Genomic DNA, 20,510 nt, shown 5'->3' on the forward strand with positions numbered 1-20,510 from the left:
AGCAGTAGTAATTGATTGTTTACTTTGAATAGTTCATCACACCTACGTAACTAAGTAACGCACATGCCTAAAACAGATAGTGATACATTGGTAATACAACAAAGATGTATTCGGTTCAAGTTGGTTCAGTAATTTGACTTAATTATGATTGGCCATCTTACATTTTTTACAAAAAAAGAACTTCTTCGACAAATGTGCATATAATGTCCTCTTCTTAAAAAGTCAGATGTGCCTTAGATGACATATATGTGCCCTGAAGAATACACATAGTATCATTTATACCCTTCACACTGAAATACACCTCTAAGGCACAGTTTTTCTTTGAATTACTTCCGTCAGACCCAGTACTGGTCATCTTTAAGATTTGGAGTTGGGGACCTCGGTCTCACAGAGGTCTTGAATCCTGCGGTGACAGCTGGGAGCACATTACAGCCAGTTACATTATCTGTTTCACTACTGTTACCACCTCTAATATTCCCATCACTATCAGATTCAATTGGCCCCCAGAAGGTCATCCCAGGGGCCAGACTCCTCCTTCTGGGACTCATGGGTAACCTGGGTGAGGTGGGGCAGCTTGCATAGCCAAGCGGGGTGACTACCACAGATGGTATAGCCACGCTACGCTCCGACTGGCCCAGGTAAGGGCTGCCCTCAGGAGCTGAAGGTAATGCAGCAAGGTGCCGGAAGAGTAGCAAGCGGGCCTGTTTCTCCTTTCGTTGACGGAACACCAGAATCAAAACTATGAGGATTATGATGAGAAGCAAACAGGCCAGCAGCGGCAGGATGATGAAGAGAGGGTCAGCGGCGGGGCGAGGGAGGACCTCCACATGAACCGGATGAAGGTTAGGAGGGTTTGTTGGACCATGTTTCACCAGGTCAGGAGGAATGTGGGGATATGGGGAATGACTGTGACGCCCTCCAGCTCCTACTACACCGCTCCCCGATCTTCCTCCATTTCGTGTTTGGTTCGCCCAGCGGTTGTTAGGCCTCATTCTGTTCTGTGTCCTGTTGTGGTTCTTATGTGACAAAATGTCACTTTGCGTCATGGAACCACCTCGCCCCCCTCCCCTTCCTCCTCCAACAGTAGTCCTGTTGTGTTGCTGCAGACGGGTCGTTATGTGTTCACGACTTGCACCGGTTGCTTTATTTAAACCAGTCGTACCATGATACATCTGGTGGTGGGGTAAGATGGTGAAGTGAAGCTCGCCCTTCGCAGGCTGGATGTGTCCAGCCTTCAACAGGAAGATGAACGAATCGTTTAGAGGTGTGGCGGGGGTGTGACCTCGAGCGGTTGTGACTGCTGATTTGTTTCTGGGGAGTTGGTTATTGCTGTCGCTGAGAGTTTCCTCAATGGCGACTCGACCTTGCAGCACATCGCGGAACGTAAAGGACTTCAGAACTTCTGATGGTCGGTTAAGGTCATAGGTAATCTGCAAACATGCATCCACACACAGACAAAGTGAACTGAAATTCTTTGATTATATCATCACAAAGGTTACATTAATTTTTTAACTTTTATTGACTGTGTACTGTTCTGAAAATACCGTTAAAGTTGGATTTCTCACAAGCACTAGAATTAAGTTTTTAACAAACTCACAGTATTACCATGTGATGATAAGTTTAGATCTCTTGACAAAAAAACGAATGTGACTAAATGTTGCAATGTCACATATACAAAATTTACAGTAGAACAACAATATGTAAAATTTCGAAAAACAGTATGACATGCTCCGTTTAAACTGTATCTAAAGATATTTTACCTTGACCAGTTTGCCATGTTTTGGTGGAGAAAGAACTTGGAAGACCGGGTCAACTCTGCTGATTCTTGCCAGTTCAGAGGCATCCATCATGGCTTTACCCAGTTTAACAGCGATACCGCTGGGTACTCGTACTGACTCCCTCAGGTAGATCAAAGGCCGTACAGTAACATTCACTGTCTGCCCAGTCACATTTCCATATTCAACACCAGGCGACGATGCTGACACTGAGATTTGGAAGCTGTCCTCTGATTCACTGAAATCAGTCATGTGGTAGACAACACGGCCTAACTGGAGGTCTTCATGGCAGAAGGTCATGACTTCCTGGTCATTGATAGCAATGCGTCCGTGGCGAGGGTGTGTAGTGACTGTGTAGGTGATGTTTGCCTGGCTGCGGCCATTTGTTTGAGCTGCTAGCTGGTTGGTGGTCAGGACCACAGCAGTCTTTCCTTGAACCAGTGACAGTCCTGTGTTGTTCACCATGAAGACAGAGGGCTTAATCACCTCCAAACTAAACCGTTTGTAGAGTGGACGGTGATGGCCATCTGTTACATTTAAGTAGAAAACTCCTGTTGAAGGCTCACCCTGATAGAGAAAACATAGGAAGGAAGTTAGAACAAAGAACAAATACATTTAAAATAGCCACCTCTCATTGTCATTTTATCAAATAACAATAATGAAACTGTCATGAAAAGAAAGAGTCATACTGTTGGATTACATATCTCAAGCAAATTTTAAATCTCTGCAAGCTGATATACACATTACACTGAAATGAATGGAAATCGATGGACACCTGAAAATTAGGGCAAATAGATTAAAAATACCTAAATCTCTCTTCTGCAACCCCAATGTCTACAATAGATGCTCATTTGTCTACAAGTAAAAAACACCAAATGTGTGTGTACATAAAATTACACACACATTGGCATACACATATTGGCTTCAAATGGACATCAATGCACATGCACACAAGCAAAAATATTTAGAGCTGGTTCTTCACCTGCTGTATAAAATGCAGCCGGTTGTGGTTGACGTCGTACTGGGTGAAAGAAGTCACCGGTTCTGGTCTTTCCCCCAGCGTCAGGTAGCCATTGTTAGGCTTACTAATCACAAGGTAGTGCAGCTCCTCTGGAGGGGTGTCATGATCCTCAACCTATACAGGTAGATTGAGATTATGTTTATGATAATGTAAGACTTTAAGGGGTATAACATTTACAGACAACACATTTTATCAAACAAATCAAGCACTGTCTTTTAGGATTAATGGCAATAACGTATATTTTGTTTGTTGGTATAATGATGACATCTTAGTGCTAACAGTCCAGAGGGAATAGTCACAATCATGAACTCTATAACATTAATTTAACATGATCTGACATGGTATTGGTGCTTTGAATAGATACATGATAATTAAAAGTGATTATAAATATAATAATCTCAAACTAAAATAAAAGAGAACAAAAAAATATTTTTACTAAATATACCAAAATATTTTCACCATAACTGTGCAGTCCTACCAAAAGATAAACCTGTTACTTTGCACTGGCCCACCTTCAGACTGTCTGGTCCAAGTACAACTCTTTCCCCGACTACGACCTTCATACGTCGAGCTCTGGTCTTGATTAGTGGCGGCTGATCATTGACTGGTGTCACAGTGATGTTAAACATCTCCGTCACTGTCAGTCTGTCCTTGGCACGCCGGTTAGAAACCATGTCTGATGATGGAAGGGAGGATGATGAGTAGAGAGGAGAAAAGGAGGACGAAGAAGAGGAGGAGGAATCGGAAGAATTTGAGGAAAAGTCAGACAAGAAAGATGAGTAGGAAGAATTGGAAAGATCCAAAGGAGCCACCCAGGCCCGGAAAGTGAAGCTGTCACTTGTGGTCTCAGAGTCATCATGGATGTATGTGATGCCGTTCTTGTTGAGGATGACCTGGGAGAAATCTGGTTGTTCCCTGAGGAAAGAAGAACCGAGAAACCACAATGAGGAGTGTTTGTATTTGCAAATGTGTCCTTAATAAAATTGTGAAAAACTCACCAACAAACAAGATATGTTTAACTTGAGTCATTTTTTTTTCAACATTTATTGAGACATCAAGAAAGGAGCCTGACACCTGGTAAGGTTACTTCCTTGTGTAGACAGAACTCCGTGGCGCGGCAGAGTAATCACACGGTAAAGGATGTGGTGGTCTTTCCTGTACGGCTCTGGGACCTTCCTCAGGAGATTGGAGGCATCAAGTATTGAGCTGTCAATCGTCACCTTGCCTCCCTCTGCCACCACGGCCCCTGAAAGACGGACACAGAAAGCATGTTTGGTCCTCTTGAACTTGTATTCTTTGTGGTAAAAAGAGCATTTATCCTCCTGAAAGCATACAGTCTGGCGTTATATTCGTTTGGGATTCATCCTGAAGATGGGAAGTTGGGCTGCTCTTTTAAAAAGTTTGGATACTTATAAGAATAAAATAATAACTCAAAAAACCTTTTTTGAATGGGGAGTCAAATATTAAAAACAATACCAACATTAATGAAACCATACTTTAGATATCATAAATTCACATTAACACATGCCCCAGGCAAGTAATAATTCAATATGTTATCTTACACTTCTGTACTGAAAGAAAAAATAAAATGAATATCAAGACTGAATTTAGGATGGTATTTTTCATTTAGTTGCTCAGAACCTGCATTGTTTAGGAGTCTGGTCCTGTGCTGAGGGTTGTCGTGATGTTCATTGGCCTGGTAGGAGATTAAGATTGTGAAGACGTGTGCAGGAAGGAAAGCAGGAGGAGAGGACACGGTGAATGAGAAAGAGTCTGTAGCTGACCAACCCAAGGACTCCGGCTTGTTCTGATCGTACAGGATAACCCCATCATTCACCTGAGAGAGAGATGAAGAAATGAAAAAGAAGGAAAAACAATCATATTAATTGAGAAGTAAACAGGTAAACAAAAGACACACAATATATTAACACCTGTAATCGTTCACACAAGCTACTGTAACACAGAAACAGACAAACATATCCCTACCATGCTCTGTGTGAATGTAGAAATGTTTCGTGTAGAGTTGTCGGGCATACGTTGGACCAGACGGCCGAGTTTAGGAGGAACAGTCACTGCAAACACCACTGAGTGGTTTCTCCTGATGTCATTGACGTCGTTGGTTCCAACCTTAAGCTCCTGCTCAGAGATCGGTGTCACAGAGCCTTTAGAAGGGAACAGCGACACAGTGAGAAAGAGGAGTGGTGAGTGGTCTTGGTTAACCGCGGTATATGTGGACATTGCCAAATTTCCAAACAGCAACAAAACGGCTGATGGACTAATAGTGAGGGATTAAATAAATGACTGAATTGATTAATTGGTAAATGAGTGCCTTCTTCCAAACTTGGCCAATAAGAAGCACATATTTTACATCTTTTTGAGCTATAACTGCAGTCTCTGCTTGGGAAAATCTAACTAACTTGAAGAAGTTATTCGTAATAAGGTCAAATTACCCAGCTGAGATTAATTATTCAACTATGCGACGGCCAATAAAATATCTAAAGATGTTCAGTTAGACATCAGCAGAGTGTAATTGAACTACAGATTTTGAAAACCTGGTTTTCATTAATGCAAAAAATATGATAATGTAAGACCTTTGATGTATTCACACATCATTAAAGAATTCTTAATTGTCTGAACACATATTATTTTAAAATAATTATGATCATGTAGAGTCATGCAGTAATTTCCAACAAAAGAATGTTAAATGTTACACACATGGCTGTTTATGAGAATAGTAGTTTTACTTATGTAACCTTGACCAGTAAGATGACTGATAAATATGTTTACAGGTTAGAACCACTTAACCCTCTCATACAATGGAAAGTGGCATTATCAGCCTGGCACTGATTGGGAACAATGGCACTGCAATCTGTTTGTGTAGGCAGAAACATAATGCACTGTTCTACAGCTTAGAGTAGTGATGCCACCCAGTGCCATTGTAGTATAAGTGCACTATAATTATAGCTGTGGAAAAAAACATGTCCAGGCGTTTTAATGAGTTTGTTTTGTTAAAGCTGAGTGAGTTGTTATACCTGGGTAAACCTCCATAGGATGGTGTCTCTGCAGGGTAAGAACCAGCGAGTGGGCAGTTGTGCTGAAGATCTGGCGAGGGGCAAAGTTCACACCATCATTCACCTGGAAGTGAAACCCACCAGATGATGCACCTACACAAGAGGAGCGAAAACAAGAGTTTCTTCAGTTTCTTCTTTCATTTATTCTAGACTTATCTGTTACTGTAGTGGTGCTTACAAATATAATTAAGAAAATATGCTCTACTTAAACACTAACTCTAATCTTCTGCTATTCTCACCACTGTGCACAAACACCAGTTGTCCAGTTTGTATGTGATTCTGGGTGAAGTTCAGGATGCGTCTGGAGGGGGCGCTCTTCAGGGCTAGATGACCGTTACTGGGTGGTGTGACGATGAACTCCAGTCCCTCAGATGGAGTGTCTGAATCCTCTGCACTGAGATCATCTACTGAGATTTCAGTAACTGAACCCATCCACACCTGAGGAAACAAGGAGAAAGATAATGGAACTAGAACCCCCCCATTTGAGCTGTGTATTTCCTATAATTGTGTCTTATGGCTGCATATCCTCACTTCCCACCTTCAAACCTCGGTTGGTTGTAACAACAGGAGTCTCATCGTTGACAGGTGTGATGGTGATGAGAACAGTGCAAGGCAGACTGTGCTTCCTAATTTCTGTCTGATTGGCCACAATGGTGAAGTTGTCATTAAGTGTGTCGCTGCCATCATGGATATAGGAGATGTACTCACGCTCCACCTGGAAACAGAGAAGATTCATGATGTGATTGAATTGCAGCCAGATATTGTGTGATTTCTAAATAATGAAGCATCACTTTCCTTACGATGCACTCAAGGAAAAAAGTTTATTACTTCATTATCACATACATAACAATGTTGCTCTCCCACTGTAAGTATTGCTTTGAGTAATACGCATAGCTAATGGATGAACCATTTATCGAATTACATGTGCATATTTGATTGCTCATTCAAACCTCAGTGTGTGTGAAAGCAGTGATAGGCATCCCCGGGATCCGGCTGTGCTCCAAGTGTCCATGTCGTGGTGGAATGATGATCTGGTACAGGAAGTTCATTCCTGAGAAGTGGTGATTGGTGACCTTGATGATGCTAGGGGTCAGTGGCAGGGATGTCCCTTCATCGAGGATCAGGTCAGACACCTACAGAATCAACAAGCAGAAGAAAGTACAGATTGACTAGATTGATGATGGTTCACTTGGAATGCCTTTGTGCAATCCTTTCATGAATTTCTCTTCGTTTTATGCAAAAACTCAGTAGTCCAGGCTTATCTTACATATGTACATCATCACACTCTATACCTGTAGGGGTAGCAGAATAGGGATGATATCAATCTCCAGCCTGACAGGTCCAACCTTTGTAACTCCATTGGTTGCCTCCAACAAAATAGAGTCATTGGTGCTTCCCTTAGCCTCTTGATAGTAGACCATCAATCCCTGGTTGAGATCCTCCTGAGTGAAGGAGGCTGTTGGCTGCTGTCTGAAGCCCTGCAGGGCAAAACAATGCAGACAGACTATTGAGCACTATTTTAGTTTGAATCCTTTGACATACTAAACCTACAAAGTGGGAGGTGACAAAGGTCCAGGCATAAATGCCAACTCTCTTTTTACCCTTGATGATTATCAAGTCAAGCTAGTAATTGCTCATGTCATTATAAAACTTTTGGAGCAAATGCATCTCTGTAAGCTACCTGCCCAGCACCAAACTGCAGGCATATAACATTAGTAGGTGGCTGGTAAATGTAGTGGAAGATTCTGACAGTAATGTTGGTTTTACCTGATAGAGGTGCTGCTGTTCTCCATTGTTGATTCCCTTTTTGTCCTCAAGGGATAACCTCTGAATCAAGCCCAGGGTGGGAGGACTTTGGACAGTAAAAACTATCTCTGAGGGCAGACTGTCATCATGAACCACCTGTACAGAAAATAAGTACATATTGTAAGAAATCACAATTGTCTAGATGCCAGTAACATATTTTGTCATTTCAGAACCAGTTGGTTTATTGGCTTACCTCTAAATGCTCCCTACTTATAGAGACATTTTGTCCCTCTGCCACCACCACTGGCTGGTTAGTTATGACTGTTGGTGGTCTCTGGTGACTCTCCAGGAAAATTTTCACAGACACTCCAATGTCCAGATGTACCTCCCTCCTCCCTTTGTCCATTCGCTGCTCTGTGCTTCGCTCCCTTGCTCTGGCTGTAACATTGAAGAAATCTGACAACTCATGGCTGCTGTCGTGATAATATGCTAAGCGCCCCGCCACCAAATCTCCCTGGGTGAACATTGAAATTGCATCTGCTTCTGTCACAGTGTCACTATCTCTATCATTAAAGCACAGGACACCATGTTTAGGTGGAATGAAGACCTCGAATGTAACTTCCTGTGGGTCTCGGATGTCAAGGTTGCTGAAGACGCTGAGGTTGGTGGAGGTCAGGGTCGTGATCCCACCTCGCTGGACCATTAGGCCTGTGTTGTTCTCTACCTGTAGGTAAGGATCCTGGGCCATTACCTGCAGCAGCCAGTTACAGAACAGAGGAAGAGATGAATTATTTACAACAACAGTAAGCAGAATCAGTACTTTTTAAAGTTTTTGGATCACACAAGGCAGACACTGAATCTATATATTTGTATTGGGAAAATGGCTAATGATATTTAATTACTAAAAACTATTTGTAGATGAGGCTATACTACTAATAAGTCATACAAATATATTATATAAAACAAACTAAAGACAATCATAGCTTGATAAATTCATGTTGAATGCTTAGACTGTTTACTTCCTATTATGCGTAATGCTTGCCTTACTCTACTTTTCTATCTATTATGCCATGTTTTTGTTTTTCCCCACTTTCTCTTACTGAGTAATTTATCTGGATTTAACAAACCACAATGGAAAGTGATTTTTCATGGTAATATACATAGAGATATATAAAAAATACATTTACAATAAAATACATTAAACTTCAAGATATTATGATCACCTCCAGGAGTGTTGAAACATAATGTTTTCCATCTGATACAAACAGCACAAAACGCCCAAAACTGACTCCTCTGTGGACAAACAACACCTTTTTCTGAGAAGAGAGAATAGAAGAAAATAACAGATGAAGAGTGTAATTTAAATTCATTCATTGAAGAAACACACTGATATTAATCTTTAAATAAGAATCTAAAAGACTAGCAAGAGGTCAAAGAGAGATGGATTTGCTCTTTTAAGTTGTCAGTATGCTTTAAATGAAGTAGTGCTTGTCACAAAGCCATCTGAGTGAAATTCTGAATTTGTCGTCTCTGTTTGCCTGTTTAGTGTTATCTGCCCCCACCCTCTGCACGCTGTCAGCTCAGCCCAGTCTGCCTGCCTGCCAGTATCCAGCCTCAGCAATCAAGCTCACTTGCTCATCATCTACTCATCACCCAGTCAGCATATATAACCTGCCCTGAGCTCCACTCTCTGGTGGATTATCTCTTGTGCACACGGTTTGTTGTGTCAGTGACTCTAGCAAAGCCTTTTTGAATTTTAGTCATCCTGCCAGTCAGCCTCTCTGCCTGCTTATCTGAGTCTCATCTCTCTCTGTATAGTTTGAACTGCCAGCTTGCCAACGACACCAAACCGTTAGCCTGCCAGAAGCTCTCCAACCATGGACTCCTACATCAGATTTCCCATTAACTTGGAGCCCCTCCCACCTTTACCTTCCAAATTCAATTATTGTCTCCTTTCACTGTACTTCTGTATAGTGACAAAATAAAGCCTATTGATAATACTTTGCTAACCTGTTGTCTATTCTAGGCTCTTTCTGCATAACTGTGATCAGTGCTTGTCTTGGGGGGTGAGAGTTTCTGAAGCCAACAATTTTACAAGCAGACCTACTTTGTGCAGCAACTAGCCAGTTGTGCAGAGGTGAATGTAAAAAGTATTAAGGCTCATAACTATTCTTTGAAGCTCGCTCCCATTCGTTGCAATTGTTGATCAGGTTGAGATTTTTGATTTTGTAATTCCAGACTTTTTTCCAGACACTTTGAGAATGTGAGTCTTAGAGACTTTTTGGACCCTGCATCTAGCATCTGTTGGTGGTATTGCACTTTAAGATACTTGGGCATTTACATCAGCCTCAAGCTGTGACAGCTGCTGCTTGGGACAGCATGTCTGAACATGTGTGCCCTTATTTCCATTTGTATGATTCATTGTGTCTCATCCCTCTTCATCCAGAGTTCAAGTGAAGTCATACTTAACAATTTGTGTAAACACATTTGCCTTTAGTCACGGTCAAACAACATTTACAATAAATAATACATAAAACATTTTTAAAAACTAGTTTCCTACAAACTACTTTGATGAGCTCATTTCTCCAAGAGACTGCGTTCGTTTCAATCCATGAGCTGCCAGGCCTTTAAACTAATTTTTGAATCATTCAGACACTGAGAGACACATGTAGGTTGCTGACAAAATGAACACAGCAAATCCATATAAATTTGACTCAGTAGTAAATATTCTACCACCTGGATGACCAAAAAACAGCACAAATAAATCACATTAACCTGCTCAAGGTCCCGCTGCGTGAACTCATACAGTTTCTGACTGGTATCACTGGACAGCACCAGCTCTCCCATCGGAATCCCCCTCCGTGTGTACACCAACCAGTCGTCCTCAAAGTCTGTGTCATCATCCTGGAAACGGAGGTCATTCGACGTCACTAACCTCTGCCCATCACGGGCCACATGGAAAACTTTATTGACAACCCTGACAGGTCTCTGATCATTGACGAGCTGGACTGAGATGTTGAAGGTCTGTTCGTCTTCTTCCTTCTTACTGGTGAGTTTGTGTGGTTTATAAACCGCAATTTGAAAAGTGAAGGAATCCTGCTTGGTCTCACTGTCATCGTGAACGTACATGATCCTTTCCTCAATGATATCCTGGTTTGTGAATGACACAATGTTGTCGTTAATGGAAGATGAGTTGGATAGGTTGATCCTCCTTATGTACCCATGCCTGGGATTGACAGTTATGCTATACAGGACCTCCCGGTTACTTGCTGTGTGAGTGAACAGGATACCTTTGGTGATGACTTTACTCCCTCCTTCCAGTATTGAAAGGCCTTTGTTTACAACGGTGATGGCATTTGACTCCGCTTTGATGTTGATTCTGAAGTCGTAAGTTGTTGAGTTGGCGAGTGTTGAAAACACCTGGAAGCTGAATGTGTCTCTTGTGTCATCGTGCAATCTGTTGAGCAGCTCATACTTCACCAAGCTGTCTGTGATGTTTTTCTGGCTGAAGATTGAGTTCCTTTGAAGAGCTTTGTTATTGAGGAGAAGCTTGCCTTTTTTTGGAACTGTTAGAAGCCTGAAGAATAGGTCACTCTCACTGAGTTTGACACCCTTAGAAATCACATTAAGGTTCTCTGGAGTGACAATAGCCTTCTGAATACCACTGACTTCCATTTTGCTTCGCGTGACCTTGTATTGGATCCAGCGTACCACAATGGGGAAAACAAACTCCTCAGTTTGTAGGGAACCAATGCTGATTTTACATTTGAACTGATCAGTGATGTTGTTCTGAGTCTGAAGGCCATAGTATGTGTTGAGGTATCTGATCCGTTCTTTTTCTACAAGTTTTTGTGAAAATAAAGTTGTCAACTTCCATTCGCCACTTGAATGCAAACGCTGGAGTTCACCGTATTGTGGCGACTCAGTAACGTCATAGTTGATTTCCACTGCCTGCTCTGCCACATTAACTTGTACTGCAAGATGACTGGTGGTGATGAATGAAGCCCCACCTTGGTTCACCTCCAGTCCAGTGTTATTCACCAGTTTGTGTTCGAGCACCACTGCCATAATCCTCAAAACGACTGTGTTGCTCAGCTACAGAAAGGAAAAGGAGAAAAACAAATCTCTGCAGTAAAACAATTAAGCCAACACTATGACTCTCACATGCAGTGGTCCATTTTATGAGTTTATAGTGTCTTCGGCAGGCTAAGACATTACCTTATGCCCATCGCTGACCCTGAGAGCCAACCTAGAGGTGGGGACCCCAGTGTGAACAAAGTCGATCTTCTCCTCCTCCAGATCTTGCAGGGAGAACAAGTTAATGGCTCTGGAAAATAGATGCAATGCTGTTAATGTCAATGTGTTTTGTTTCTCACTCTACTTTGTTTGTCTGGTGCTGCAAAAGGAGTTTGGAGATCAGGATTAGCAACAGAACAGTGAAGATGGTGATGTTACACACTGGCCACACTTGAGATTCAATGGAGTTCTTGGGCAACAATAGGAAAAGCTACTCTCATAAAGATAAATCAGACAAATTTGTACATTTAATTGCCAGAATATAATAACTATATTCTATAGCAATGCTTTGCACATATTAATAACTGTGGATATTCACATCTGATTTTAAACATTAACACCTGTTATAGCAGATGACAGCTACAGAGCCAGGTGCAATATTTTTTTAAAAAGTGTATAATTGTCTAGATCTTTTTAATAAAGGTGTCTAGTATTTATAGATTAAGTGATATTCATTCTCTGTATGAATATCACTGATATTTTCTAGCTAGGTACCAGTGGATTCAACACAGTATACAGCTAGCCTCTGTTCCACTGGCCTTTATTTCACAATGCAATTTTGCATGGGACATTTAGTTTTATCCAGTTATAGATTGTATTATTTTTAAAAATGAACAACCGGAGCTACCTCTCCACTAGCCCTCAATGACTGGTTGTAAGAAGATTTGCAAGGCAATGTAAAGCCTCACAAGCCATAGCTCCAACCTGCCGGGGTAATCCTGGTGCTCAAGGTGTCCAGCCTCAGTGTTGAGGTTTCCCAGGGAGCTGAACACCAGGTCTTCAGGACTGCTGTCAGGGTCAGACACTCTCAGCACATCTGTTGTCAACTGGGGACATTGTGGTTGTATTTAACTTTCAACTTATATTGCTTCTTCTTATGCAACAAAAGACAAATACATATCATTTGGGCATTTTACTGTACCTACCGGTCGTTTGGAGTTCTCCAGCAGAGTGAAAAAGTTTCCCTCTGGCAGGCTGAGCACTGGTGCATCATTAACAGGACTGATGCTGATATCAAAGCGGTGCAAACGGTTGCCCTTCAGAAACACAGGAAGCTCCTTCTTACTGCTGGAGAAGACTGAGAACATGAAGAAGTCTTGCTGGTCCTCTGACCCACTGTGAACATACATCACTCGGCCCTGCCACAGGTCGAGCATACTGAAAGTCCGGTCCTTCTCTTCCGATTCCATTGTGATAGTCCTCTCCTGCCCTTCTTCCAGCATCCCATCTGGGTCTGGACTCAGGTCCAGGCGGAGCTGGCCGTGGACAGGCTGCTCCTCAATACGGAACATAAACTGGGATGGATGGATTCCTAACTTCCGGAAATCAAGATTTACCTAGAGGGAAGTGAAACAGGGACTTGTATATACTGCTGACATGTGAAAACTACACACCTCCATCATATTCAAACTGGCATTAATGTGTAAGAATCATTTGTCAAATGACTCAAAATGACAGCCGGTGACACACAGTCCTACCTTAATGTGTTTGGGCTCCAGTGGTGCCCGGCTTCCCTCTGCTACCTCTAACTTTCTCAGCAAGAGGAAGTTGGACTTCTTTCTATCACTGTTGTTGCCAGTCGGTTGTGCAGTTGTAGTATCAAACTCTCGACCATCAGTTGGACTCATGGTGGTCACTGCATCTGGAGGTTGCCCTGTTTTGCAGCCCACAGTGATGTCCTTAGTGATAACAGCATGAGGGAGGCCCATTCTAAGAGTGTTCACCCTAATATTTTGCAGACAGCCTTTAAACGAGCCTCCTCCTCCAGTCATTTTCCCTTCAGCTGCAGTGGACATCAGCCCGGCTCGCCTCACTTCTCCTCGCACTTGTTCATCTAGCCCTCCCAGGAAAAGAGGCCCTTTGAGCTGGATGACTTGGAGCTCTAGACCCAGGTTGGCCTTGACCAACTCCTCACCCACCTTCAGCTGGATGCTTTCGGGTCGCAGGTGCAGCTGGATGGGATACCAGGTAAAGTTGCCATTGACATGTGTTAAGGAATGCAGCTCAGTTTTACTCCCAACTCCATTTCCAACCATTGCCACCAGGTGGCCATCTCTGATCTCTATAGCAACAAAATCCCCCTCGTTGCCAGAGCTATATAAGACTATACCATCTTCTTCTCTTGCAGAGGGGTACAGTTCACATTCAAATAGCCCCTCTTGTGGCACCTCCCATGGTGGTAGAGTGATGAAAGCTTTGGAGCTGAAAAAACTGATAGAATCCTCCTCTGTCGCAGAAAACTGCGGACTACAGCCCAGAGATACCTCGTGGATGCTCTTGTACCCAGAATACGGCTTCAGGCTGGACAGCAGATTATGTTCATTGAACACAGCTTCATCTATGCAACCTCTAAACCCTGTGGAGATATTAAGAAGGTACTCATGGTTGAGCCCAACTACTCCACCAACAAAAAGGCCGTCCTCGACCCTGAGCTCCAGATCTGGTCCTGGCATACGGAGGCTGGTGTGTGAGTTTCGGTCCACAGTCATGGTGACATTATGGCGATCATGGGTCAGCTCCATGGAGTGCCACCCCAGGTCACTAAGATGGATACCTTTTTCTGAGCGCAGTGAACGCTCACCTGAACCCAGGTCTAGACGTGCCTGAGGAGGGACAGTGGAGGCGAGAGGGGTTGAAAATCAAGGCACATTTAAGTTTTTATAATTTGTTTTTAAGCACAATTACAAATTTTAATTTTTAAAAGAAAAAGCAGCAAGACAAATTATCAAAACACACGAAAGCATGTATCACATAGTGAGGAGATCAGTAAACTGTAGATCAAAAGACCATTCCACAAACACAAATGCAACCAAACTCTTTCCTTCACTTTGTACTTGAATCTTTCATTAAACTGCTGTGGTTGTCGCTCTTAACCTTGGTCATGAAGAAACTTGTTTTGAAATCAGTGCCAAGGTTTAGATTTTTTTTTTCTCTGCAAACAATCTGACGCCATAATGTGTGCATGCACTCTTCTCTGGCTCTCCTCAGAGTGGTAAATATATATGAGCTAAAACGGCCCAAGGGACAAATATTTTCTCTTCTTTTAAAGGTATGAGTCATTTTTATGTGAGAGCCTCTAGACAGGTTTGACTTTGTTTGTAGCCATACTAAAACTGAAATTACCTTTCCCTTTCCAAAATACAAATTGATAGACTTCTTCCTACAATGTTTGTCCACTAAAATTAACATTTAATTAATTAATTTAATGAACATTTGTGTTGTTTATTTGCTTATTTGCTTGCAAATATGTGTTACCCTAATATCTTACCTGCAGGCGCCCAGAGATCAGCTCCAGCAGCAAGAAGTCTCTGCTTCCTGCTGCCAAAAATAGCAGCCCTGTCTGACTGGAGGTACGAAATCGTACATGGAGCAACGTCTGAATGGAAGACTCCACTGTCCGCAGGTGGATGTAGCCATCACCGTAGAATGACACTGTGAAACAGTTGAGAAAATGATTTTAATTGGTAGTTTGGCATAGTGATAAAAGCTAAATCTGAATCATAATCATGAATCATAATATATAGTTTCATGATTGAAAAACAAAGTCATAAACATGCTGACATACAGTGTGTGGACACTTTATCATGAACACTTCCAAACACGCATTACATTGTCCAGTTTTCCAAGCACAATGTAATGCAGTCAAATCCAATATAATGATCCTGCAACAAAACTTCAACAAATATCCTCTGGTATGATCTATTTGTCCTTGGTTATTTGTATATAAAATGAACTACTAACACAGAAAAAAAGAATGAACATTTGGTGAGCAGTCAGTTTGCTGTATTGACTGGCTTGCCAATATGGTGTCTACTCTGCCTTTTACACCTGCTATCCGAATTCAATTAATGACAAACTAATGCATCCTGGAAATGTTCTGATGCTAATTGGACTTCACTGTTGACCCAAATGACGCAGATTGGACTTTTAGTTTCACAAACATCACTCAATGACCGGGCAGCTCTGGAAGTACAAATAATGCCATTAGTAACTTTAAAGTTTAGGGGGGCACAGCTTGAACTTGGTGTTAAACACATAACATTAAGAAAAACTTACCCTGTGTTGCGTAGTTTAAACATCTTTTAATATGTAATTGAAATGTATCATTCAGTCGTGATGCCAGTGTACCCACCACTTCATCTGTGAACAGTAAAGCAGTCTTCATTTCAATCGATTTGACCTACAAAGCAGCGGCACTGAAGCACTCTGTCAAAGTCACTGATTGTCCATTTGTGGAAACCGTAACACGCAGCGAATTGGTCAGGGAAATATGTGTATGTGAGTGTGTGTGTGTGTGTGTGGTTGGGGATAGGACACTCTTAAAACCTCTATAAATCAAACAGTACAACAGTATGGAATGGCAATGCAACTGAACTCGCCAAAGAAAATATGTAAACGTTTCAAATAAAATAAAAATAAAGACAGATCCACATAACCCAGGGGTGAGAAAAACCAAAGCCAAGACATTTTTATGTATATGAACATAAACTAGACTTTTACCTATTACCTGTAGGAAAAACGTAACTATTTAACAACGTATTCAGTCTCAAGTCTTGTTTTTCTGGCAGCAGGTTAAAACATCTGTCCAAGTCTGCCAAATTAACTAATAACTTTGATTGTTTTGTTACTGATCAAATTCTGCTGTTGAACTGCGGTTATTTTAGCTAATAACAATAATAATAATAATAATAATAATAATGATAATAATAATGATAATAATAAAGTTAATTTTCATAGCACTTATGAAAACGAGCAATTACAAAGTGCTTTACAAGGCAGACATAAAGTAAACATGGTTCTTATTTGAGTGAGCTTTGATTAACTGATCATTACAAAACATTAGAAACATATTTAGGGCCGGAGCGCTGACCAGCGCGAAGCCCTATTGTATTTGTAATTTATATTGTTTCTATTCCTTCAATCTTCTCTGTTCTTTTGTGTTCCATCTTTCCATTTGTATTATCTTATTATTAATCTGTTTGCAACACAGTTCTGAAATGGGCAGCTTGCAAAAAAATATTAGTTATAAGACAGTGAGAAGCACTCAGTCAGCAGGCTAGCCCAGCATGCTGCTCTGTATAAAGCCTATAAGCCCACTGTCAGTGTAACTCATGTCTGTCCATCTATCTCTAATCTGCTTCTATGATGCCAGTGAACATTGGATTATTAGTAATCTTCCTATAGTTACAGACACACTGCTAATGATTAGCAGGTATAAGAATTGCATAGAAACGGGGGACTTTCTGCAATAGCCAATGCATTTTTTTTCATGCAACCTTTAAATTTTTTGTGTTGATATTTTAATGATACTTCTTTTGATGTAATACATTGATTGATGCATTTCTTGCTTACTGCACCAGCTCTGTAAACAGTTCATCAAGACTGCAGCTGAGTTCACCAAAAAAAACTTCCAGGGAAGAGCAAGGAGCAACTTTTTTAATGAAAATTAGTCTTCTCAATTGTTTTATGTTTGCATTATCAGCAGTTAAAGTATCATATACATCAACCTTTAAATTATATAGCAGGGCATTTGGCATGCAGTGTGGCTGATCAAATACAAATGTCCTGCATTAGATAAGTAAGAGCAGCATTCAACTAAAATATAATCCAACAGCATATTGCCATATGTCTACAGACAATATTAGACAGGATTAAACAATTAGCTGCTGTCACAGACATATTTAAACTTAATCAAAGTTGGTGCTAACAAGGATATTATTATGTCAATCAGAATTTCAACAGCAGTTTCTATGGGAATATTATACAAGTTAATTTAAAGTAAATTTACACTGACAACCCTTAATATTATGGCATTTTTACATGCTTTTTACACAGGAAAAACTTTTCTTTTTTTTCTCACAGCTGTACCAGTTCTATTGTAGAGATACAATAAATTATTTTTTATAAATGTCGTAGTACAGCAGTTCTCAGTGAGAAGTGATTTTTACTCCTCTGCAGCACCTTACCTCCATAAACTTGTCCTGTGGAAAGCAGCAGGAGTAGAAACAGATCAGCCACAAAACTCCCCATGGTTAGTTAAAAGTCAAACTTGCATTAAGTTAAGAGCAACATCTGGTTGCCTGACTGTACCGTACATTATCTTTAATGTACAGCACTGGCTCTACATGTCATTTCCATACGCTGACTCCTTCCAGATAGTCTCTACTTGCTTTGCTGGATTTGGATTACAGTCTTTTAAAAAAATGTACCTGTACTTGAGAGCGGAGCACAGCGAGGTAGAGCTCCACCCACAGATCCTGCCAGGGCAAACTCTTTATGCGGCTGTTCAGGGCCACAACCTGTAGGGGGACACGCACTGTGACTCTATGTTGATAGCTCCTGCCACTGCAGAGATGAGCAGTTTGGGATGACTTGCCAGACAATTAATAGTAAAGCACTATGTATATACTACTTAAAAAGATGTACTAGTTAAAAATATAGCCTAATGGAAGTCTTCTTGAAAAAGAAATCCAGTTGAATTAATAATTAATATATTGATAATATATTGAACTGAAAATTTTGATTGAATGAATAATGAATGAATATGTATCTTCATCTTTATTATATATTTGCTGTAGGCTATGCATGTCTGTTGACAAATGTAATTTTACCATTTTCAGTTGACCTGACATTGACATTGTGAAAGCAGATGAGTTTTAAGCCTTAAATGCAAACATTTCTGGATAACCCTACATGTAAGGAATATATAGAGGTCCATACCACAGGAATGTATTTTTTGAGCCATTCTTTTTTTATTTGTTATTTAGTTTATTTACAAGATTATGATATATACACATCAAATCATATAAGTTATATAATTAAATCTAAAAGCTAACTAGAAAAATATATTAGTGGCTCACTTTGCTCATATAAAACAAGAAAAAATAACTTTTTTTTAACATTATTGCTTTCTTTTGACAGTTTACTATTACCAAAGTCAGATTTAGTGTCAATTTAGAGTCTCCAATCAACCTAACCTACATGTTTTTGGGACTGTGGGAGGAAACCAGAGTACCTAGAGTAAACCCACGCAAACACGGGGAGAACATGCAAACTCCACACAGGTAGCACCACTACGATCCAGGAGCTCTCTGTGAGTTCACAGCGCTAACCACTGAGCCACCGTGCTGCCCTGAACAACTATGAAGGTTTTCTAGCACAACACCTGAGAGATGACAAACATTTCTCAAAGGTGTGTCAATAGAGGGTAGGCATGTGATGTCAACATGACATGCCTACTCTCTATATTTCCTGTGCTAGAAAACTTTCATGGTGCCATTCAGCCCTTTTCATTGTCAACTCTGATGCAGCAGCAGAACGTCCTCTTCGTCCAGGAACAATTCTGCTTCTTCCTCTGCTTGGGCTCTTTGTCATCTAAAAATCAAAGGCAAGTTAAATACTTCACCCGTTCTCCCTGGCATGAATGCAGTGAAAAAGGTCTTAACATTTCAGACAATTGGAGGTGACCATTTCCTACCAGATATGGTGGCAGTGTGCTCTATGTCATTCTGGTACGCATTACACTTTGGTACATAGGGAGGGAGAGGGAGCTCATGGTGTCTCCTGGAGGACTCCTCAGGTATATTTTTAGAAACGCATTCCAATGAGCTAAGAACACAACCAGTTAAAATATTATTCCTGATTTATCATGATGTACATGATGCTTTCTAATCTGCTCTAATTATGGCCTAATTTATCCATCTGTTTCCTCTGATAAGGAAATCATCTTACCAAGTCTCACACTGCTGTCCACTTTCCTCATCCTGGTGCAGGCAGCATTCAAGTGGTGCAGACTGGACCAAAATAACACCTGGAGATATTGTTGGTGAAGTCGATTCACTGAATCCAGTTATGCTGTGGAAATATAACACACCCATTGTGCAACACACAGCTGTCTAGGAACTTATTTCTGTTACTTTTCATAGAACAGTGATAAATGAAGCACTAACTGTGTCATATTTTGTTAATGATAATAATCCTTGACATGACCAGAGAAAATCGTCTTACCAACAAAAACAAATTATATGATTAATGAAAATCTACCTCTCATTAACCTTGCTATTAGCCTGGCTGGTTCCTGGTTCAGCTGTCTGGCTGATGCTGGACTCAAAACTTTCATAGCTGCCAAAAGAAAAGCCACAATTATATTCAGATACAGCTGAAAGCAAGCTGAAACTGAATAATTTACCTTTGATATAAGTATTAGTCTTACATTTGGCGACTACTCATGTATCTTCACCCCTATCACCCTATACTTATTATCTTACCAACTATCACTCTGCACTCCATGGTCCTCTTCGCACTGGAAGCAGCATTCAGGTGGTGCAGACTGAACCAATATTACTTCTGGAGGTATTGCTGGTATTGATCTGTTTAAGTCACTCATGCTACGGAAACATAACAGGCTAATTAATCCATGGTACAACAGACTGCTGTTTGGGAACTCATGTTTGTTATTTTCAATAAAAAATGTAATTGATAAATGAAGCACTAATTTGTGTCAGATTGTGTTAATCATGTTAATCCCAGACATGACCAGAGAAAATGTCCCTACCAACTTTCAAACTGCCATTCTTTGTCCTCATCCGACGACAGACTGTG

The 20,510-nt window shown here is 40.9% G+C and overlaps 1 protein-coding gene across 1 annotated transcript; it reads right to left on the reverse strand.

Moving 5' to 3' along the window:
• Nucleotides 1-227: 227 nt before the first annotated feature.
• LOC128380447 (chondroitin sulfate proteoglycan 4-like) lies at nt 228-17,939 on the reverse strand. Its single transcript, XM_053340261.1, has 22 exons — nt 17,876-17,939; nt 15,178-15,341; nt 13,388-14,512; nt 12,836-13,246; nt 12,615-12,736; nt 11,832-11,940; nt 10,389-11,708; nt 8,837-8,929; nt 7,867-8,364; nt 7,635-7,769; nt 7,160-7,345; nt 6,818-7,000; nt 6,406-6,582; nt 6,107-6,305; nt 5,829-5,960; nt 4,783-4,958; nt 4,438-4,633; nt 3,871-4,042; nt 3,309-3,711; nt 2,758-2,910; nt 1,761-2,342; nt 228-1,430 (listed from the first exon to the last, which is right to left on the reverse strand). Exons 1-22 carry the CDS (start codon nt 17,937-17,939, stop codon nt 336-338), a joined length of 7,695 nt encoding a protein of 2,564 aa, XP_053196236.1. The 3' UTR covers nt 228-335.
• Between the last annotated feature and the right edge of the window lie 2,571 nt (nt 17,940-20,510).

The sequence above is a fragment of the Scomber japonicus genome, chromosome 19 (assembly GCF_027409825.1).
Source record: "Scomber japonicus isolate fScoJap1 chromosome 19, fScoJap1.pri, whole genome shotgun sequence".
Lineage (NCBI taxonomy): Eukaryota > Metazoa > Chordata > Actinopteri > Scombriformes > Scombridae > Scomber > Scomber japonicus.